The following is a 24,180-nucleotide window of genomic DNA, read 5'->3' as shown; positions in this document are numbered from 1 at the left end:
AGTAAAAGCCTTTCTGCCCCATTCAGAAGCATGTTCTGTCAAGCCTGCCAAGCCGGCTGACTGGCTGCTTTGCCGTGAACAAAGTCAAACCATTTGCAGACGTCAAACTTAACTGGGTTGGAGGTCTGAGCTTTTTCTTCTTGCTGCATTTTTTAAAGTGTGTTATTTAGCTGTATATCATAAAAACCAGCCTCTTTTGCCATTGCAGTAAACACATGGTGACATATTGTGAATATTCATGTTAACTAGTCTTCTTATTTTGTAAGGTACTTTTTTTTCTCATGAATTAAAGGAATAGTTCCACATTTTGGAAATATACTTCTTTGCTCACTGAAAGTTAGATGAGAAGATAGATTTGTCCATTAGATACAGACAGAAGCTACAGCCTTGAGACAGCCTAGCACAAAGACTGGAAACACAGGGAAACAACTAGCCTACCACCACCTCTAAAGCTCACTAATATGTTTTATCCCATTTGTATGGTGACTCTGATGTTGTTTCCCACGTTCTGATCAGTGGATAATAATTTGTCCACAATAGTTTGTACAGCAGTGTATATAACCTGTTGGTCATGTGTCCTTCCTTCCTTCCTCAGGGTGCTGTCATCACCCCAGCCACGGCCATAGAGCCCAGTTTGTCTCTTCACCCCTCCAGTGTTATGGCTCCTCTCACCCAGCAGATGAACCACATGTCTCTGGGCACTACAGGCACTGTGAGTCTCAGTTTTTTACCTCTACCATCTTGCTCTGCATGCCTTTTTTTTTTTTTTTGGTACATTTTGAGTGGTGATATATTAAATATAACTAGTCAGTGCAAATTTCTGCAATCAGCTGTGGCTGTGAAGCACATACCTATTTTACCTCTTTCTGTCTGTCTAAAATGTGCGATGACCCTGGGACCAAGCCAAACTGTTGCTATGTAATGTATTGTTAAATGCGGGCAGGGGGATTCTGGAGCACTCACTGTTTGTGCCTATATTATAATATTGTTTGTGTCCTGCTCTCTGCAGTACATGCCTGCTGCAGCGGCTGCTCCTATGCAAGGAACCTACATTCCCCAGTACACTGCAGTGCCTGCCTCTGCCATCACAGTGGAAGTAAGGACAAAATAGAAGAAACTGTTCATTGACTTTATACTGGCTACTCAGACCAACTTCATACAGCAGCCTGTATTATATAGACATCTACAGTGCTGTATTGAAAAGCTATTGCAGGGGGTTGAGAGAATTTTTAGCCACATCTGCCTTATACTGTGTCAAGACAAAAAACAAATTGGAAATTGTGTGCACTGTATACAGAATTAACTTGAATATTGAGTATCATATAACTTATATATAGTGTATAGAGTATAATTCTCTCACTTTATGGCCCTCTGATTAAGTACATGTTAATAAATGCCTCTGTACTTTTGAATGGCTATGATGTTATGAACTGCAGGAAGGAACCTAAATTTGAAAGCCTTGATAATATCAGAATCAGATTGTGGTTCTTTGTGATTCAGGGACAGACACTGCCCCTAAATTATGCTAAATTCCCAAAGGCCAGAGGAACTACTTTTGATTTCTTAAAATGAGTATCAGGTATTAAAGTGAGTCTTATTGCGTAAGTTGAACCCTGCACTTTTAATCGATACAGGGTGAGTTTTTGTCATTGGTAAACTGTTTGGATTTCCTCAGTGAACCTTTGTGCTAAATGGAGGTTGAAATTAAACCTTCTAACAGCATGAGGTAGTTTCATATCTGACCTATTTCTGTAACTGTGTTTCTGGTATCAGGGCGTGGTGACAGACCCATCTCCACAGACAGCTGCCCCGTCCTCACAGGATGCCAGCGGGCAGCAGCCTTTATCAGTGGAGAGTACAGGAGATCATGCCACAGCCTACTCTTACCAGCAGACTAAGTGAGCAGAAATCAGTATTTTGTTTAAATCACATTCTTCTTGTACAGTAAGTGTAGAGATAATATGTGTTGCTATATCATTCCTGTTTTTAGTGACAATTCCAACTAGAGAGGTGAATGCCAGTGTGGGACTATATATATATATATATATATATATATATATATATATATATATATATGAGAATCAATCAGACATGAGAATCACATCAATATTCTCATCTAACTCTTAGCAAGAAAGCAAATAATTGTACTTCACAAACTGACAAACTAGTCATTTAAAGATGTTTTGTTTAGTGTGGGTGTGCATGGAAAAGAATTTAGATAGAGAGAGGGACATCTTGCAATCGTCAGTGTTGAATAGTGTGTACACAATTAGCTACAGAAGACAACAGTGTACAGTTGTTGCACAGACAAAATGCTATGCCATTTTGTTTTTTTGGTTACAGAATCACATCAACCATTGCTTGTAAAACACTGCCTCCCTATTTTTCCTATTTTTATCTTTCTCCCTCTGTTTGTCTTGTTTTTTTCTGCCTCTTAGATAACCTGCTGTTGTATTCCATTACACACAGCAGTTGGACAGAGAATGTTGTGCCTGCTTTAGAAACCATAATACTGTCCAGAGTTTCCAAGTTACCCTTTTTTTACTGACTTGTTTTTCTGTCTCCTTTAGATAACAAGATTGGTAGAAATCATTGCTGCATTGCCTTTAGAAGGACTGCACTGAAGCGCTGGAGACACAGAGAGAATCAAAATGAAACAGGGACAAAGAAAAAGAGGTGACATGGACAACACTGAGGGGAGAATGCTTCCACTGTGCACAGGCACCAAATAAAAGACAAAATGAAGAAAACAAATCAATTATATTTCTTACTTGGTCGCACCAAGAAAAAGACAGGAATAAAGAAATGACAGTTTGCTGATCTTGAGGACAATGAAATCAAATGCAGTCTGCAACTTTGAGTTCATCATTTCTCACCTTGAGACTGGACTTTGCCTCCAAAGGAAAAAGAAAAGACAAATTAAATCTAAACTCAACCAACAAGCTGTACAGAAAAAAAGAAAATTTGAATGTGCAGGTAGATTTTCAGACTTTTTTATTAAAAAAAGGAAGGAAGCAAAGTCTAGAAAAAACAGGTTGTCTTCCTTTGATATTAAGCTACATTATTTTCATTCTTTTTATTATTTGAGTAGTTTTCTAGAATATCAATGTTTTCGTAAATCTTTATTGCCTTAATTTTCTCAAACTTTGGGGAAAAAAAGTTTCCATAGTGTTGAATTATTAAAAAAAAAAAAAAAAAAAAAAAAAAAAGACTGAGTGATTGAATGATTTGAGAGGTTCTTGGAGTTTCCAAGAGCCTCAAAGATGAAATCTACAAAGCTATCTGTACAGGATTAAAAAAAAATAAGGTTGTATTTGTATGAAGATGATTTTAAATTATGTGGTGCAGTGCAGCTGGTGTTGGTTGATAGGAAAAAAAAAAATTCTTTAATGCGACTTGTGGAGAGGGTCAATCCACTGCTCCCTGGGAAATGCAGTTTATTTTAGTCATAGGATAAAAGTTCTGTTTCTCCATTGCATTTGTATTTTTTTGTTTGTTTGAATGTTTTTTGTTTTGGTCTTTTTACCTTCCAAAAGATTTTTTGCTTTGCCTGCTTTGCTTGTCTCACAGCAAAAACAAAAGTAAAAAAAAAAAGAAAAGAAAAAAGAACATTTCTGACTTTGATAAAGAGCAGAAAAAACGCTAGGATTTTTAAATGTGCAAAAAGCAATAGTTTTAGTAAAACTGTTGACAGTTTCTTGAGTCTTTCTTAACTGTTGAACAAACGCAGCCTACAGGTGGCATATTTTATACCAAAGATGAAGAAACTAAGTAGTGAAGAGATCTTCCTTATGTTGCTTTCTCTTTATTTTTTTCATCTCTGAAACTGAATTTGTTTCTTGCTTTTCATGCTGTTGATGTGTGAGATTATTTTTTTTCAGTGACTAAGAACATGCAGGAGGTCTTAAACACAATTGCCTCAACCAGATGAACGTGCTCTGAGATGTTTTGTATGTCGTGATCAAATGTGGTGAAGATCTGAAGTGGTGCTGTAACAGCTATTGAGAGACCAGACACCCTGTGTTATGGAGATGTTGAAAGAGGTAGGTATATCATTGGGAGTGAGTTGCTATAGTATATTTTAGTGGTAAAGAGGCTGAAAAGGTATAGAATCCTGTGGAAAATTGGTGTGTGCTCTTTAAATTGTATACTCACCATCACCATCCTCAGGCTGCATTGACCAATCTCACATCCTAAATGCATCATCCTGAGCTGCTGCAACTCATGATGACAGACTCCCAAAACACTCTGGAGTTAATCATCTTGAAATTCATAGTCTCAGTCCACACGGCAAACTGTTTTAAACCGCTGTCTTGCCAAACACAAGCCATTTAAAATGTGAGCAGGGCGATGATCTCTGTAAGATGAAAGGGCATTTTATGTTGAACAAAATCATTTCAGCTTATGTATATTCTCCTGAAAAGAGAGGGAGATTTTATTTTTCTTTTTGTGTTGCCTATTTTGTCTTTTTGTTTTAAGATCTGATTATGATATATTTGAGCTGCTAAACACTTTTCAGTATTGGGGATTGAGGTTGTGTTGGGTGGGTGTGGAAGAGGTGCATCTCCAGAATGACAGTAATTGACCATTTTATGCCAGGATATAGATGATCCTCTGTATTTGGATAAGAGTTCATCAGCTGAGAACAAAAGCCAAAAAAGAGAAAACATTATATGGACTTTAAGCTGATGCTGGCTCCATGGTCACATCCTTAAAAGCCCACCCACCTTACTCTCCACCAATAAAAGGAAGCTAATGGAAAAAGAGGAACAGACGTAAACTGAAAAAAGCATGGTTCAACCAAAATCAAGCAGATACAAACCTCTATAGGAGAGTAAATTATTGAGAGATGCGAGAGAGAGAGAATAGAGAAAGCAAGAACAAAAGTAATATTTATGAGATCTTTTTTGTACAGGTGTGTAAAAGAAGATGCAAAGAAATAACTTTGATGATGCTATTTTTTTATTTGCTTGGTCACATGCCTCCCATGTCTTTCAAATTGTGATTCTGAGAGTGTCTGTAGAACCAGTGAATATTGCTGTAGTTCCAAATGTCTCTTTTCTTCTTGTTTTCTTTTTAGACAAATCTTTCAATAAAAAAATGTTTTAAACAGTCAATACTAATTCTCTAAGGCAGCGCCACTAGAGTGCACTGTTGCGCACAGTTTGAGTGAAGGTTTGACAAGACATCAGAGGAGTTACCAGGGATTTTACAGTTGGTTAGATGACAGAGATCAAATGAAGGCACTTAGATTCAAACAGGCAGAATTATACTAACACTTACCTCTGCTAATGAATAAATTAAACTTGAAGAAGGAGCCACAGGTGATTTAAATGTAATTAAACAACATGTTGAGCTCAGGAAATGTTATGTTTATGGTAAGTTATGATGCACCATCCACAAAATATACAGTTGTTAGATGCATTTATTATATACTGTATAGAGAGAGAATTATCAAAACAGAGCCAGTACAGTCAGTGCATTGTATGAGAATCAGGAATACCCTCTCATCTTCTCCAGTGCAAAGACAACAACATCACTGAAAACAATTCCCTGATAGAGTGCAATATACACAGAAGTAAAAGACACACATGCCCTCACTTATTTTTTCGGTACTTGGCAATCACCTACCAATTATGTGTTTTGAAAGTACTTACAGCTCAATCCAGTCAGATTCATAGCTAGCTTAGCTTCTCAGCTATGCCTTTATCATCTAAACACAGGGATCCAGAGTCTCTGTGTTTATGTGGCTGACTGATTTTGGCTTATCTCAAAAACTGTGAAATGGAGTCAGTGCCAAAAAAAAGAAAGAAGGGAAGGAAGAAAGAAAATCCAATTGACATGTTGTCATCAAACTTTACATCTGTGGACTAGTTTCTGCTGATTAAACCTCTCATGTAAGACTACATATTAACACAAACAGACATATTTCATATTATGTAAGGACTCTGTATAGATTACACTGAAATAAGATATATGTGAATTGTAAGTTTGTACAGCACTTACTCCTAACACTGTTATCAGTTTTCTGGTGTACTTTTTAACTACTCCACTGGCTTAACTTTTTATTTTTACTAATTTAGCCAATTATGTATGTTCCCAAAGTCAGATATTAAATTTTATATTGTATTTAAATCTATTTATTATTTGCAAATAGACTACATAAAACTTCATGGCTTCATGTAACATGTATTTAGTTTACAAAATCATATGAAAACAATTCCAAATAGCACATCATTACATTATTATAAGGCAAGTTTCCATCAAGTAAATGTGGAGTATTGTTGTGTAGTTATAGTTTCAGATACACAGTATAAAACACCACAACAAAGCTGCAGCAAAGTATGATCATTTTGTATGTAAAGCAAATGCATTTAGTGCAATCACATGTACAAAATAGGGGGAAAAAACATAGTTAGTAGCTGAGTGAATACGTCATGCTTTTGCCTGAGGGTTCTGTGTATATATAAATACTTTGACATGACTGGGTGCTCTTTCATTATTTGTGTGCAACTGCTGCGTAACCTTTTTACCTGTAAAACAAATATATTTCCCTTTAGTGGACCACAGTCAACTAAATATAAAAAAGATCCCTTCACTGAAATGTATGTGAGTTTCCCTGAGGTACAAAATGAACTGTGGTTTTAATGGTGGTTTTTAGAGGTCTTTTTTACTGCCTCAGTGAAACTACTCTCACATCTTAACCTAGTTCAAGGCCTCAAACACCCTAAATTGATACACAGTGAGAGGTTTTTATGTCAAGGTTCTTTGGTTTACAAAAACCCACAATTGAAAAAGAAGGCAGTAAATGGCTCAGGCGGGAGAAAAAAACAACATTTTTCTTTGTGAGCACCTTTGCACCTACTGTAGCACTCTCCAGTTACTTACAGGATTATAGCTGCCCCAGAGGCTTTCAATGGCAGGTCATTCCCTCTGTAACTTACACTCTCAGTAGCAGGTGCGAATGAGGAAGATGAAAACTAAGACAACAGTTACAATGGTTAGTGCTGAAAATAGAAAGATAAGGCCAGCAAAGACAGAGTCTGTCATCGGAGGGATTTTTTTCACCTCAGATGGGATCATGTTGGACATACTCAGCATGTAGCCCAAACTCCAACCTATGCTGGTTTTCTTTACCTGTAGAGAAGAGAAGAGAAGAGAAGAGAAGAGAAGAGAAGAGAAGAGAAGAGAAGAGACTTTGAATTTCTTACTGTGAATTTACATGTATGCTGCCAGTCAACTAATACATCACTTTGCATGTCTACAGAAGTTAAAAATGTCACACAGCCCTGTCATGAGGATGTACAGTTACAGCTTTGGGGCAAAGGATGAGTCATAACGCCCAAAAGAACACTGTAAGAAATTCAAGTGTGTCTGTTTAGTTACTTCCTCTAAAAGGCCCTAGCAATCCTGAGACTCTCAGACATCTCCAAGGCATTACATAGTACACACAGCACACTAATCACTTGTTGGTGGGACTGAAAATTGGGAGCAAAGGGTAACCACAAGGCAATTTGGAAACTGTGGCCATAATGTACAACTTTTTAAGGGCTACTGTCTTTCTGTGTGACTCAGAGTGATTGAGTGTCCCAGACCAGGAATCCCCTTCTGCAAAGGGAGTTCCATTGTAAATGACGCTCCTTATCCTCGGGGCATCCTGGAGCAAAACATTGCCTGCCTTTCACTCAACCTTCTGAGCGCATACGATTGGTATGTCAGCCATCCATATTTAATAAGTCCCACTGGGTGGCCTAATTCACACTTGCTTGAATGTATGTTCAAGGCTGTTAAGCACTTGTATCTGTGCATGAGTAGCTGGTGACAGCTCAACCACAACAATTCATATCAAATTGCTCTATTTGACATACTCTGATGGTCATATTTCTGTTTTTCTATCTTTAAAGATGATATGAGAATTATTTTGTTGACAGATGATGGGGACACAGAGAATAAAAAGACTGGATGTGCACTGATTTTATAATTCTTTGAAAGACAGCTGAAGGCAGTAGAAGGTAGAAGACAAAGAAAAAATGTGGTGGTGAAAATTACGTTGCATTTTTCTGTTCAACCAACCTCTTTTTCAAAGTGAATGTTTCCCCACGTCTCTTTGTCAAACTTGTATCCATCTGCCAGCAGAGTGAAGACATAGTGAGCTGCATAACAGTAAGTCTTGAGGTATTTGTCAGAGATCCATGTCTTTTCTTGCTTCAGCTGAAGGAAAGAGAAGCAGAGATCAGAGGTTAGCCTGTGATTAATTTGAATAATGATACAAACCAATTAAAATTAGTGCTGTTGACAAAATATTAATGTTGTAGTCAAGATGAAGATCAAGAATTTTAAGACCAAGGCAAGATTGAGACAAGACAATGTGTAATCAAGACTAATTTTAGTTTACAACTTCATCCATTTAGATGCGAAGATACTATGCAGCTATTTTGAGGTTTGTTGCACTGAAAAGTGCCTCTGCAATACAGAAATATCTATTACAGTACACTGCAGAGATATTCTCTCATAAAGTTTTTCTCTTGTGTAAAATCATTAAATTGTATAATATTAACTCCAGCAAACTATTGTACATTAAGCTGTTTTTCAGTGCAGTACTGACATCATGTTTTGAAAGGAACACCAACACTACATCACAGACAGAAGAAAATGCTGTCTGCCACACCTCAGTCAGTGCTGTGCAGTGAGGAAAAAATATCCTGTTTTTGCCATGAATTTGAATGTATAATTACTATTTTTACACATTTCTGTCCCAGTATTTTGCTTTTTTTTTTGTCTTTCTCCCATTCTTTTTCTTATTCCTCTTTTTCCATTTGCTTCATTCCTCCTCCAGTTTGAAGAACTTACCACTGTCCAATGTGTGTGGCAGAATTTCCTAACTGTGGAGTTGAACTGATCAAGATCCGCTGTGGAATTCCCCAGCAGAGCCCTAGCAGTGAAGAAGAATCCAGCATATGCCTGGCAGGAACAGCAGAAGCACAGAGTAAGTTGTTTTGTATCTTCATCTGCCAACTTGCATGTGTTACATTTGCACTGTGTTTTACCATAAACTCTCCAGTGACTGGTGGCTGCTCGACCCCATTGAAGGAACACTGGAATGAGGAACAAGTCTTGAAATCAAATATGGAGTTCACTATGCTCCCGCACTTGTCTGAGTCAGGGGCTCCCACCATGAAGAGCTCTTGATCCGGGTTGTAGTTCTTTGGCTTCTTGGTGCACTCCGTGTCATAGATGGATGAGGCTTTCACAGTGATGTTAAAACCCTCAGCATAGCAGGGGTTCATAATATAGGTTGGGTCAGATGATTCCTGGAACATTGAAAGGAGAAAGAAAATATCAAAAGAATGAATGGTGGATGTGGAGGAAATGAAAACTATAAGAGGAGGATTGACAGGAAGAGATATGAGAGGATGAAATAAGAGGGATGAGTTTTGACAGCATTATTTATATATTTTTAGACACATCATACATACCTTACAGACATGTATAAAGTAAATAAGTAAACCATTGCTTATTCTTGAATTATTCAATATACACACAGAGATCTTGATGTAATTACTTTTGATACCAGGACCCTGTTGCAAATTTATATCCATTACATATTCTTATAGCATGGCATATTTCTCCCACTACAAATACCATTAGTGTCAAGAATGAAGCTATAAGCTACAAGAAATAATGCATTTCTTGCAGACTAGCTTGATGACATTCACGGCCCGATCAATATTCTTAATGACATAATGCATCCTTAACTGGTCTCCCCTTGCCTGTTAGCAGTTCAGGGACAGCAGTGTTCACTAATCAATTCTTTACTGAGCATTAATGGATTTTGGCTTGTACATGCATGCAAAACATACATACATTCCCACTGCCACATACACTTAAACATGAACACAGAAACACATACAGAAAACAAGCTCCCTTTCAAGCAACACCACTCTTAAAGATATGACTTTCAATCAATTTCTTACACACACACACACACACACACACACATGCACAAGACAAAAAGAAAAGCTGTGTACCTGTACTACTTTGTCCAGAACCATCTTCTCAGCCTCATTTTTGCCATAGCAGAGGAAACTGTGTGTGTACACTCTGTAAGGGTAACCATACAGTTTGACATTCATATAGTCAGGGCCTTTGAGATCATCCTGGATTGCGAAGGCGATCTGGGTTGATGCTCCACCAAGGTCCATGGATCCTACTGTCTTTCCCCCTGCTGGGCGCACATAGATGTTCCATAGGTTTTTCTGCAAGTATAGTTGAAGGTAGGTAAGTATATGATGGAACATGTGATGGCCCTGTTTGTGAAGTGCACTGTGACCTACATAGACCACACAGATAAATGACAGTGTCTTACCTCTAGGAAGTTTCCCATGAGGTAATTGACAGTGATCCACCCATAGAGCCCCTCCTCTTGACCAGAAATGATGGAGGCATTTTGAAAGGAGAAGGGCAAAGAACTCAGGTAATCTCTGAGACTTGCCAGGATTTCATTGGACCTCTGTTGATCCTTCTCACTTATGGCAAAAAAGAAAGAGAATTACAGATTCTATGGTCAGTAGCAGTAACAAAATCAGTCTGTGTATGGACTGCAAATAAGGAGAAGGAGCTACCCTAGCTATGCCCAAAGATAATAAAAAATCAGTAACTTTATAGCTCAATAAATAACACATTATATCTTATTTGTTTAATGCATACAAAAAAACCCAAATGACTTCCTGGGGTATTGTCACTGGAAGGTTATCTCCAGAATCTAATTTCACCTTTGGACAGAGCAAGGCTAGTTGTGTTTGCCTGCTCCCAGTCTTTACGCTAAGCTAATCATCTCTGGCACTAGAGGTATTGGAGTGATTTCAATCTTCTCATCTAACTCTTGAAAAGAAAGCAAACAAACACATTTCCCAAAATGTCTATCACAACAACCTCAATAGTAGAGAAGAGTGAAGGATCAAATCAGCCCTTGGACCAGAATTTTATTACATGTATAGCTTGATAAACATCTCATGACATACTCGCTACTGTGAGACGATCCCATATCTGGACTTCTCAGCATCACTGTTACACAATCTGAGCTGTTGAATTTTGTCCCAGCCTGCAGTCTAAACATGTTTTCACTGCTGGGGCTTTCTGGTAACTCAATAGGCTTTGGGGAAAAAAAGAAACAAAACTGTGTGGTGCATGAGGTTAAATTGTTCTGATCTTTTCTGTCACTCTTTATTCATTTCATTCATTATAAGTAATGGTGAGAGCTGTAACTTATTTTGATGCTTTCTTACTGTAGCAGTCTCATTCCAGCTGTAGCTCCTAGAAAGAGTGGTGTGGTTTTGTGTTTATAAGTGGGAATGGCATTGATGATTTTGTCCATGCAGGCTTGGAATGATTTCCATGATTCAGCATCTTTCTCAGGGTCAACTTTCATCTCTGAGATACCATCACCTACGGGAATAAACCCAAGCTAAAATCATATTCATAAGCACAGGCAATGAAAACATGAGGTAAATGCATTTCTGACAGCTTCAACTTGGCCAGCTGGATAATGGCTGATGGAGTTATTCTTTAAATTTCAAAATGTGCAGTGGGCTCTGGCTTTCAGTTCCCTCTTCATTACATGCTGTACTTCAATAGTAAGTTAAGTTTTCATTTTATAATCTTTTCACACATTTTTTTTAAGTCAATACTAGAAAATGTTTGCATTTTCATACAAAAGCTGTAATGTGCTCCTCTCGTTGTTGAGACAGTGACTTACCAGCAACTCTACAGTTCAGTTTCTCTGTCACTATTCCAGTTTCATTCTGTTTCTCCCCAGGCCACTCATACAGGTACACGTTGGAACGAGACGAACCTGAGTCTATCACTATGCCATACTGAAGAGGAGAAAAAGAAAAAAAAAAATGTTAGAAAGTCACAGTTTTCATTTGGCCAATCTGATTAAACTTCTTACTTTGATTAATTAAAGATCTAAAAGCACTAAATGATGTTAGTCTGATACAGACCTGAGACATTTAAGATTGTATTAAACTCCAGAGTGGCTGCTGTGACACCCACCCACCACCACTCCTCCAGCACCACTTTAAATGGACGTGTTATAGGTACTTAAATGTACTTTTACTTTGTTTAAAATCTACAGCGAAAGGGCAAATTCCTATAAGAATATGTGTCTAACTGTGGACATGTGCATGTGTGTGCTCACCTCTAAAGTGTACTCTTTAGTCGCCCAGGTGTCTTGGATGATGGCAACAGCGACAAGGGCAGCAATACTGGCCAACAGCAGAAGTAACACTACTGCTATGCAACACTTGTAGCCCATTGGCTTCTTGGATGCCATTTCCTGTTGGCAAGAAAAGGGGTTAAATAAAACTAAAGTGTGGTTCTCACTAAAAGCATCTCAGCTCCCAAAGTGATGACGTGGAGATGTTTGAAAAGTGATGATGAGCAATAATAGAACACTTTATTTGTTTTAAGCTGGAAAAAATGCTGGCAACATTACTAGTATTGATGGACTGTGCAGTATCACCAGGTTTAACAAGCGCATAAAAGGAGACAAAATCAGAAGGAAAAATGTAGAGAATCATGATAGTCAGTCTGAATTGCTTTTTTAAACATTTCACATTAGGACAATGATAACCACAGTGGAATACTATTAAATGCAAATATGTAAAGCGATGACATGAAATGGGAATCTGCTGTATTCTTATTATGACCTGCAAAGAAGAACCAAGCTGCTCTCAGCTTATGATTCTTTGAAGAGAGTGAACTGACGATTTGAGGTGTGATTTAAGAGTGGTGAGTGGTGTCAGTTTCTACCAAGATGAAGGGTTAACAGCTTTTGAGGGTTTGCCAGTCAGCAACAAGAAAGCTCTCACAACAGTGCTGCTCCTCAGCAAACAGCATTTGCTGTTGTCTCATGAAAACCTTGCTTATTCAGCCCTGAAATCTCCAAGGTTTCAGTTGAGTAGTTTATATGCACTTGAGCTGCAGGTGCAGTTGGAGTTAGATGCATGAATGATAGCATTATTCATGAATTACGCCCTCATTCAAAACACAACAGTGATTAACAGAACTTACAGAAGAACCCCAGAGTGTATGGGTGTAGAGCTAAATTACAACATGGAGGATGCAATCGTTGCCACATTTCAAACCCCAGTGGACTGTGAAACCTGTCATTGAAGATGTGTTCTGCATTTAACTCTTCCTAATGGCTCAGAGGAAGCAGCCAGACATTCATGGCTAACACTAAAATCTAGAACAAACAAACTTAAAGCTGGAGTCCAAGGAAAAATACCAAATCACCTCAGAGAGAGAGAGACTTTTTCCTTCAAATTTGTCTCTTTTTCATAAACATGCCATGCCAGAAACTGCTCTGTTTGAGTTTCAAGTTTATACTCAGTGACAGAAAACTGTGTTTCAAGCCAGATCCACCATGTGTGCTTTGATGAAGAAAATGTACACATGTCCATGACCGTTCTTCCTCTTTCCTCACACATGCGTTTCTCATGTGGTCATATGGCTGCAATTACAGGTCACACACAAATTTAACAGGCTCTGCAATGTGAAACACAGCTCTTTGTCCCTGAACACACACGCACCTTTCAACGTACTACATTTCTTTCTCTCTAATTTTCTGCTTCATTCCATTTTCTTTGCATGTTGTTTATGTCTCCCTTCTTAGCTGTGTGTGTGTTATCGTGTGTTATCGTCTATATTTAAAAACTACAACTAAGCTTGGCAATGTCATGTTATGTAACAGCATGGACAGAATATATTACATTTAAAATAGTAAGAGGGGAAAGTGGGATACTTTTCTTGTGAAGTCACGAACAAATAGATTATTGTGAAAAATAAAACAACAATGAACATTATTCAACCTTAAACCTGTTGAAAATTCCACACCATGCTATATTTTCAGCCATAGGCCATCATAAGTGTTTATGATTTTAGAATCACAGCTTTGTGTCTGTCTACAGTGATCTGATTTTGCTGTCTCAGCATTGTCATTAGGTGTTATTATTGGACTATCAAACAGTAAGCAGCATCACAATATACATTTCTCTGTATTTCTCTTCAAGCGGCACCATTCCACAATAAATATTTGACTTCTTCATCACCGGCAGACTGGAAAAACACCTCAATGATAATGTTTGTTATTGTTTTAAATTGCAGCATTTGTTACCATGTTACCATACCAACATCAGTGAGAAGCAAGCAGGTCAAAGCTGTTAGACAAGGTATGATTAGAAGGTGACATGTTAATAGGCATGACTAACGTCTGAGACAGATGTAACTTTTAGTCTGATTAACACATTACTGTCATGTGTGTGACATAGTTGACATTCTAGACTGTCTGTCTTTTCTGGACATTTTCATTTTCTGATGTAGTTTTAAGGCTTGTGAAAGAGATACAGGGTTATACTTTTTATAACCTAACCATTTGCACTTATTGAAGAAAGACATGTTACTTCTACTACTCTAAAAGCACATAGTAACATGAGCTCACTGATCTCTGGCTTTACAGGGTGGCTGGTGGTTAGTCTGGTCCTTAACATCAGGCTCCAGGTTGCCTGAGCAATGGCAATGAGCAATAACAACTCTAAGAGACTGTAATTATGTTTGTAGGCAATGTGTACATTGCTACAAGTGAAGCAGTAGTGATTCAGTTTCTCCTTTTAATGTAACTTTTGGTTTTACAGTTTCTTCATGTTTTTATCTATCAGTGATTTATTTCATTTTCTATTTTGACTAGTATTGTTTTTTTCTTCAATAAACTTTATTGAACAAATTTATATTGCATCAAAAAATTGGTCAAATGTGGAAACACAATTGAAGTGAAATTATGAAACCTTTAACTGTGTACTCTGCCTCTCATCCATGGTTACACCTAAACATTTAGTACTTGAATGAATTACAGTGCTCTTTTTGTATGAATAGCTTTGTCATTACAATTACCTTGCATTTTTGCATCTGAATAACATCACTTTACTTCTATAGGATGCTACGATTTTATTGTCAGTCATTTACAAGCAGTTGTGAATTCACTTGATGCAGCATGCATACTGTACTAGATAACATACATTTGGATTTACCAGACTAAATCTACTTGCAAAGAACAATATGGACCACTCTGCCTTGGGTAATCCACCCCCCTGCAGGACAACCCCCTCTTACTATACGTTTTTGAACAACATAAAGAAAATACCCAGTGTTTCAATGATGTTATTTACCCATCAGAATTAAGAAGAGTTAGCAAGTCTAAGACTTGCATTTAAGTTTCAACACTGACAACACCCTCTGTTCCAGTAATGAGCCAAGCATGTAGAGTTGTACCTCCCATAATTCATGCATATTGACACATGTTGTTCTCTGTGCTTGTAAGGACTGGTCCTCATGAGGTAAGCTGTAGCTGACTACTAAATCATGTCAGCAGATCAGATTAAATCATTCAACACAGTGAGTCAGCTCACACAGTGAAACAGACTTACCTGTGTGCATTAACCCTTTTATTTATCAGCAGGAAAATATGCTTTGTTAACAGGTAATGCATGTGAGAAAGAGGTCTGTTTCTTACCTTAAAGAGCTGGTTTGTAGGTCTTAGTTGTTCGTGAGAGTGAGATGGCTCTGAAGAGTGGATGAAGAAACACAGCAGGAAACAGGGGAGTAGCAAAGGAGGGGAGAGAGAGAGAGAGCACAAAAGGAGTGTGCTGTGAGTGAGAGATGTCTAAGGAATGATTGGCCCACAGGAGCAGGAGTGGTGTACCCCAACAAAACAGAGAGTGAGTGAGTGAGTGAGTGAGTGAGTGAGTGAGAGAGAGAGAGAGAGAGAGAGAGAGAGAGAGAGAGAGAGAGAGAGAGAGAGAGAAAGGGAACATGGGAGGAGCAGTGTGTACAAACCCCAGTTTTCACCACTCCCACCACAACTGAGCAGCTAGCCCAGGAAATGCAGCCAATGAATGATGTGGGGCTGCTCCCTGCTCACTGTCTGTGTCTAATGATTAAGCACAGATATATATTTGTGAGTATTCATGAAATAATGTGAGAAGAGAGAGAGAGCGCAGTTGTAAAAAAAATTAATTGATGTAATCAATAAGATAAAGTGCAGTGTGGATGAGTATCTGCTGCAGGGGTTATCACAAAGTCAGCTCTTATTAGATAGGCCTCAATTGAAGAACAACATGCGATGAAAAGCACAGGATTAAGCTGTGTATCAACAGTCAAGGATGTGTTGATACCTGTGAGCTCCCACTTTCATGAGAGGTTCTCACAGTTAAAACTATGAGTCATTTATCTGTTGGTTGGGCAAATGGAAAATTGTGCTGTATGTTTGTTCTGCTCTCAGAGGCAGATGGTAAATAACTAAAAGCATAGCCTACTTTTAATTGTGTCAACGTGTGTGCGCTTTTGTGAGTGGTTTTTGTATGTGCATGGAGACATGTGTTTTGATTTTGCAGCACTTTCTAGAAACATGATAACTGCTTGAATTTATGCGTGTCTATATGATATCACATTAGCGGAGTGGAGAGTACAGTGCATCAACCTCCAGAGTCCAGATGAATGGCCAGAGCAAATTACACAAGTTCAGACAACATATCTAGACAATCCTAAACAATGTTATATCAAAATTATGTTATTCCTTCATTTAATAATTTGTTTGTTAACTTCTGTATTATTAATAGCAGTTACACAGCCACTGATAAGCTAACATACTCATGCACCCAAAGGCAATAATTATTTTCAGTGTGGGAAATAGTGATGTTCTTACAGGGCTGCAAAACATCTGCAAGAGGAAGTCGTGAATTGTATTGACCACATTTGTTTCCTAAACATATAGGGGAAACTATATAGTCAATTTACCAGAATGAGGGTTGGCACTTAGCCTCTGAAAACAGTCATATAATGTTTCCTGTTGCTTTGTGTTACAAACCAGGGGTTTTAAATTTGAAAGATATTGCCATTTAGGACCAGACAAAACACTTTATGTGTAATGTAGGATCAACCATTTCTGGATCTTTACCCACACAAGGGACAAAATGTCAGCATATCTTGAACTTTGCTCTTTCAATTGAGTTTGAGTAGTAGGGCAAATTAGTTTGTTTGTTTGTTTGAGCTCTCTTTTAAGTCCTCCAACTTTACAGAGCAGCTATACTAAACAGCTGGAGTATTCCTTTAACCAAGTAATTAAGTTGCCTTAATCTAATCATCATCACCGCAATCAAGCTTTAGCTGCAATGAGGGGATATGGTCGGGGGAACAAATAAAGAATGTTGTACAGTTTTACACAAGTAGTATGAACATTTAGCACATATGTTCAGTATGAATAAAGCTTCAAAAATGATTGGTAAGCATTTTTCAGATATGTATAAAATGGAAGTTGAACTGTATTGTCTTGAGGAAAAGTAGTTACATCTTCAAGTGAATCTGTTGCATTTTCGCACCAACTTGTTGCAGGTAAGGGACAGGTAAAGAACCTGGTTTTACAGGGTTCTAAGCTGTCAAGCTACGCCTTGGGCTAACTGGTGTGTGTACTTAGCCTGAGCTAACTCAGCCTTGGGCTTAAGGCCTCTCTGAGCTACATTAATTAGGAATGTGAACAACACTCAAGGGTGTGAGGATCTTGCAGCTGGTCATACTTAGTCCACTCTGAGCTTTGCTTCATGTCATCTTTGATTTGACCTATTCATTCATTCATTTTTTTAGGTTGTTTTTGGTTAATACATTCTAGTATTGTAATAGCTGCACAGAACAACCAAGTATACTCTCAGCACATGTGTGGTCCCCTACTATCTGGTCTATCTACAAAGAGTACACTGATGTGGGCCATCAAAGTTAATTACATATCTGATTCAGTGAACAACAAATGAACATAAAGTGAGACCTGTTAAAGTGAGACCTGAAACCCAGTGGTGGTCTGAATGAAACGGAAAGACAGGTCGCTGAAAATTAGATTTGCACGTAAAGAGGAAGTAGAAAAAAGGCAGAGAGCTCTCATAGCTTTATGTGTTTCAAGTCTCCTGGATACAGATTACATACCTATTCCACAGCAGTATTGCTGTAGTTTGATACTGAGGTGTGGCCATCCCAGTGTTGCTGTCTTGAACATGATTTATATTAGTAAGTTTAAGTTTAAGCCCTGCAACAGTAATGTAAGACAGATGTTGGAACTCATCTGTGATATTGTGTGTATCCTTGAAATCTAATAAAAAATACTGACTGCATTGTCTTATATATTTATATATATATTTATTTTTTTGTCCTACAACTGGCTTTTTTTTTTTTTTTTTACATCTATTGGCTGAGTAATAGTAGTAGTGGTTCTCCCCCACATTTTGTTGCATTTGTGCATTGCTGTATTTCTTAGCATGTTACCACAGCACTCAAACATGTGAGACAAACCACATAACTGTGCATCACGCCTCTTGCAGTCTCATGCATGTGCACTACTGTGGATATGCTTTTTAGCCCCTCTAAAAAAATCCATGGGGTACTTCTAAGTCTGATCATTTGAAACATGAGAAAAACTCCCCATCACAATCTCCTCACTGGTGGATGCTGTATTTTGTTTGCTTACACACTGTTCAACTTCCTTAATTGTGCTTTATGCTTTACAACAGAACTCCTGTCTCAAAAAAATGAAAATAATTTTGCAGCTGTGCTCTTATTCTCCCTGTAGGTTTATCCTATTTGTGCAGTGAAAACGTAACAATGTATCAATACTGTAACTATGTTTTTATGAAAATGATCATTTAGCTCACTGTAAAATATTAACGATGCTTTATCATTCTGCACAAACAGGTGTTCAGTTTTTTTTTTTTTTTTTTTTTTTTTTTTTCAAATACTGTGGGGACTGGTCCATTGCTGTAGTCTGCTTTTATGGCCTCCTGTAAATTAAATCTTGGCAATAAAGGTGTAATTCCAATATGAGTAATTCCACATTATATTTCATTGGTACAATTAAATTGAGACTCAGATCAATTGCAGCTCTTCAATTGTTTTGTCACCAGTAAATGTACTGCCAGACAATCAATAATTTAAAGTTCCTACATATGATTACTTTTAACAAAGCATAATGTAATATTTTTATTTCTGTAAGAAGATACTGACTTGTGAACACCTGCAGTATTTCAGACTTGCCAGTATTCTTGTTTGAGAGAGAGACTGAGCTGTAGTACTGTGTAGTCCTAACAATCCATTGGTAGATCCATCAACCTTACAGCATTACAAACTGTACATTAAGACTGTTGATAGCTTGCAGAGATTTGGAAAGCTGCCCAGAGATATTCGTGCTAATTGTATGTGTGTCTGAGTCTGTGCTTTCAAAACACACTAAACACACCGATGAATCTCTGCCACAGGCCAGGGAGGAAATGTTGTGGCCATGTTGCAGCCAGATCAATTAGAGGACAGAGGCACTTCAAATCCGCAAAAAGACCTGGGGCTTCACTATTCACATATCTCAGTTTGAGCAATGGTCGCTAATGGGGTTTGCTCTGTCTTCTCCCATCTCTCTCTCAATTGATTTCTTGCTCTTTTCTTGTTTGTGTGCACTCCTTTTTTCTTTCTGACTCATACTTTAACCTTTGCTGTCTTACTGACGCACTCTCATTCTCAGCCACAATATAAATACAATTCAATTTGTTTGATGGATTCCATGATCAGAACTCTTTTTATAGAGTATGAAAGTTGATCCTATTCTGCGGTGATACTATTGGAATGTATTTACTGTAATTCAATATCATTAGGCTACTATTAAACTTGTTGCAATGTCATCTAAATGACTACTAATAAAAAGAAATGTCATGGTTCAGAAGTGCAGGGATATCTGAATCTTGTCTGACCAAGGCCAATATCTCAGTTTTGAAGCTCATATCATCAGAAAATTAGGTAGACAGACATATGCATACTTACATGCATACACACACTGTACATACATCATACATGCTGAAGCATTCTGTTGCGCCAAATTAAGAGAAAATTATCCATCAAGTCTCTAATGTGTGGGTTTTTAATGTATGGGCTGCTGCATTTCACTTCCCCCTCAGCCCCTCCCATCCCCTCATCTACCTCAAACCCACTCCCTGTGCTAGCCACTTTGGAAAACTGTCTTTATGGTAGTCACACAGCCTCTAGAAAACATTCCTCCACAGACATTACAGAGAGACATCCCCAGGAAAGATGTAACATGACCCTATGTCTCTTGCATACTAAAGCTGTGAAATAACACTCATCTCAATTGAATTATCACAAGGGAAACACTTATCTTAATAGAATTAAGTATTAGTGTTCACAGTAATTAGTGAATGGTTCAACATGAAGCATTAAATGCTTACCATGTAACATGATCTTTGAGGTCCTGGAGTAGTTGTGATTTCAGATTGAGTTATGTGCTGATGGCTGCTAGATTCTAATGTTTTCCCATCTGATGTCTCCCCAGTGAAAAAGTGTCTGCGGCAAGCATTCACCATAACCTCAAAATGATAATGGCTGACATGCTTAGCCTTGTGTGTGGCACTCACATCATATGTTGGACTGGACTATAACACTTAGACTCATCCAATATAGATGAGAACAGACTCAAACTTAAGTTTTAAAGCATACTGTCAGTACTTTAATCCTATAGTTGTTGCTTCTTTTGAAATCTAGTGAGCTAAAGTCAAAAACTGTCAAAATATTTATGGAATGCACTAGCTGCACTGTAATCTTCAGTCTGACACACTTTCATGACATCATCTTAATTTATTTAGTCATTGTTTAATTTTCACAGAAACAAATCACAACCAACACCATCAAATTCCCTCCCTTGTCTTGGCCTTTGAATTTAGAAGAAGAATTGGCTTGTTGCCACAATATAGAACCCTATAAAGACAGTTGGTAAAAGGTTTTTTACCTCCACCAATTTAGCATTGCACTCCTGTAACTGTGGCACACTGAATGGACAGTTTAAGAAATGTAGGAAGCAGAGTTGTTGTATTTTTAATTCCATACATTCCTCCTTGTCACACCCTACCACCTACGCAGAGGTGCTTCCTGACATCTGTAAGCGAACAGTTAGTTGTAAAATTGGTGGAGTCTCCCCTAAAGTCTGCAATAACTGATCTTTCAGCCATTTTGGGGCAGTCACGACTGACACAACGTCACCTTTGTTAAGTCAAAATGGCAAACTTGTAAACATTCGCCCATTTATACATCCAGCAGGTTAGGAACAACAACATCTTTCATTTGGAGCTATGAGGAGTAAGTAAAATATTCACTCATCTTTTAAATCTGTTTTGCTTCACTAGACATAGGCTAGGCTAGGTATAAATTTATCTACCTATACCTGTCAAATTTATTTTTGTTAATAACTTTAAATCAGAGAGGGCTTGCGTCCTAGCTACAAAAGGAACAGGAGAAAAACCTACTAATAAAGTAAACTAATAAAGGTGTGATATATATCTTGTATTATTTCACTCTTTCACATCAATGATGAAAATCACAATTTCAGCCTCCAGAAAGAGAGAAAAAGAAAAAAAAATCAAATCTCACAAATCAAAATCTCATTAGTCTGTCTCATTTTATAGTTCTGTAACCAGTGGGGGTATGGATGCAGGTAAGAGAGTGTGTGAGTCCATTTGGGGTGTACAGTCACTTAAGGAGGGTGAAGGGGTGAATGGATGAATATGGGAAAGTGAATCAACTCAGTCCAGTTCTGTTCAGTTCAGGGTGTATGTAGGTGTGTGAGTGTTTCTGGATAGAGAGAGGGAGAGCAGAAATGCATTCAGGTGAGCATGGGAGAAGCCAGGAGAGTTTGGGTGGTGAAGGGACTTATCTGGGGTGTGGATGATGAAAGTGTCCTCTGACTTGGAGAGGAAAGCCTTAGAAAACCGAGCAGGACAGGTCCGGCTGCTCCAGGGTTCCCTTTTCTCCTCCTACAGTCTTAGTTCCACAAGTTCAACATTCCATCTCAAACTCCTCAGTAAAAGACCATGTAAATCCATGTTTTATCCAAGATACTAGTCCTTTTTTTGTTTTCTCTCCATTTCCTTTTTTCTCTCACTCCTCCAGTCTCAAACCTCCTTCCAGTCTCACTCCTTTGTTTGAACTTCCCTGCCTAATCAGCTCCCAGGTGTGACTCTTCCTTGTACCTTTTCAGCATGTCATTTCCTGTTTCCTTTCACCCCCCTTTTTCCTCCTGCTACACTGTCATAGAGGGAATGTAGACTTACAGCTAAGGTACCTAATACTTGTGTTTGTGTGGTGGGCTAAGTTTCTGTCTTTCTCTTATTTTATTTATTTATTTATTTATTTATTTATTTTTTACAGATATTCTAGTTCCAAATTTTACAATTACCAATCTGACTTTTGGAAATAAAGGGGTAAATGGCACACTGTTTTGATGATGTTAATAAATGTAAAGATAAGGTGAGGTCGTAAAATATGCGTGCAAAAATAGATCAAATATTCAGATGTATGAGAGTCCAATCTGACACTCTCCTTGTTCCTGCAAATAATAAGTGTTGTAAAATCATATGTGCCTGTCCTTCCTTAGAGTGTGCATACTGGTCAACCTAAATCCTAAACCATGCTGACTTATTTATAGATTTACAAGAGACATCTTAATAAAGTGTCAACATATTGCATTTGCGCAGGGCCAAGGCTACACCTGTGAGCACAAATATTTGACATCAGTCGAGTCAGATTGTCTTTGTTCATGAATGTACCTCTCAGCGGTTACACATCCACTGAAGGCAACTTGCAGTTGCTTTGCTTGGCAAGGGCACAGTAATCTACTGTAAACAGTGAAGTCCACACTCAACATGTAAATATAGTAACAGGGTCTTTACATAGTCCACAGCAGTATATTTGACCCAAAGATATATTGGCTGTGTAAAGGGCAGGTCATATCTATTGGTGTCAGTATCAACAGCATATTTTGGGATGTGGGTCAACCAATAACAACTGTTTGGCTGTTAGTTGATAGAGGATGTGACAGCCTCTCTCCTGGCAACATATTAAATAGCACTCTCTTGTGGAGAGACTACGCAACTGCAACGCCAGAAACACCTCCTTAACCCTGGAAACAGATATGCATGAAAAATCCAGTAACGTACTGGTATTGAGTGCTTTACATTGTCTTGTATCAATCCGCTCATCCCAAAGAGCTCAAATAAATGCCTATAGTAAATCTGAACCCATCTGGGGACTAGGACCATCACTCAGAGTAGTCAGTAATGGTAATTGCATGAAAAGCACCACATGGCAACTAAAAGGAGTGTGTTCATATTTTTAGTCAACTCAGCCATTATCAGAAAACTATAATGATTTTACTCCACTAGAACTTTCTCATTAATTCCACTAAAATATATCAGATTGGAAGGTTATTTCACCTTTGCATTTGTATCAATGGACAGATGTGTTATATTGATGTAAGTGATATTTTATATGTGATATATGTTATGTGTGATATTTCCTTGCTTAGAAACAAATCATGTAATATTGTTTGATAGTTTTTCATATACTTTTAGTAAAATATTTTGTTTTTGACAATAAGCTTTTTTCAGTGCTGTGCTTCTAGTGTTGAGTATAGTATAGTATAAATGAATTATAATGAATGAAAAAAGACATATGAAGCTTTTGATAATTTTTTTTTTTACAGTTATAAACAAGTCCCTCTACCTTGCATGTATCCCTCTGTGTGCATTCAAGAATTGACATTTCATTCAATAACCCGACTGAACAGAGTGTCTAGTAAAAGCATATATTTTATTCATACAGGTTATACAGGTCAAGTACACAATCACAAGTACTTCAGCTGGGACCTCTGTAATAGCATTGTTATGGCCCATGTGTACCATCATCCTAGTTTACAGTTTAGTCTGAACTGACAGGCCATATGAACTTTTCTTTTTGGCATTTTGCTCAACTAGTTTTAATATAATAGTGGGTGTTTTACAGCTCACATACATTTTCTATAGGGAACTTCTGCTTGTCTGCAGCTATTTGTGTATGATAAAGTTGCCAGCAGAATGATCTTAATTTAGCTTTTGAAGAGAGTGCATGAGCAGGCAAGTAATGTTGAACAGTAATCAGGGGCTAAGAATTAACCTCTAATACTGAATCCTCATCTGTATTTATAGAACGCTTGCCTTTGTCCTCAGGGATTAAGATGCTCAGAAGAGGCTGAGTGAAGCAGCATGTTGGTTG

The 24,180-nt window shown here is 37.9% G+C and overlaps 2 protein-coding genes across 6 annotated transcripts in view; one reads left to right on the top strand and one right to left on the bottom strand.

The window, feature by feature from the left end:
• The window catches only part of LOC108888786 (RNA-binding motif, single-stranded-interacting protein 3), a 125,118-nt gene extending 120,001 nt beyond the window's left edge, over positions 1–5,117 (top strand). For all 5 annotated transcript variants that reach the window (XM_018684982.2, XM_018684971.2, XM_051075847.1 and 2 more), the window contains 4 exons: positions 596–712; positions 1,010–1,096; positions 1,774–1,898; positions 2,571–5,117. In XM_018684982.2, coding sequence (XP_018540498.1) covers positions 596–712; positions 1,010–1,096; positions 1,774–1,898; positions 2,571–2,574 — 333 coding nt within the window. In that variant the 3' untranslated portion in view covers positions 2,575–5,117. The remainder of the gene's footprint in view (positions 1–595; positions 713–1,009; positions 1,097–1,773; positions 1,899–2,570) is intronic.
• Positions 5,118–5,407: 290 nt separating this feature from the next.
• On the bottom strand, positions 5,408–15,820 carry entpd3 (ectonucleoside triphosphate diphosphohydrolase 3). Its single transcript, XM_018684949.2, has 10 exons — positions 15,572–15,820; positions 12,200–12,337; positions 11,756–11,873; positions 11,286–11,445; positions 10,367–10,526; positions 10,029–10,256; positions 9,048–9,311; positions 8,851–8,961; positions 8,074–8,211; positions 5,408–7,137 (listed from the first exon to the last, which is right to left on the bottom strand). Exons 2-10 carry the CDS (start codon positions 12,332–12,334, stop codon positions 6,949–6,951), a joined length of 1,503 nt encoding a protein of 500 aa, XP_018540465.1. The 5' UTR covers positions 12,335–12,337; positions 15,572–15,820; the 3' UTR covers positions 5,408–6,948.
• Between the last annotated feature and the right edge of the window lie 8,360 nt (positions 15,821–24,180).

Source organism: Lates calcarifer, linkage group LG15 (assembly GCF_001640805.2).
Source record: "Lates calcarifer isolate ASB-BC8 linkage group LG15, TLL_Latcal_v3, whole genome shotgun sequence".
NCBI classification, from domain to species: domain Eukaryota; kingdom Metazoa; phylum Chordata; class Actinopteri; family Centropomidae; genus Lates; species Lates calcarifer.
Note: the sequence above shows the minus strand (reverse complement) of the source record. Positions and strands in the feature narration are given on the sequence as shown.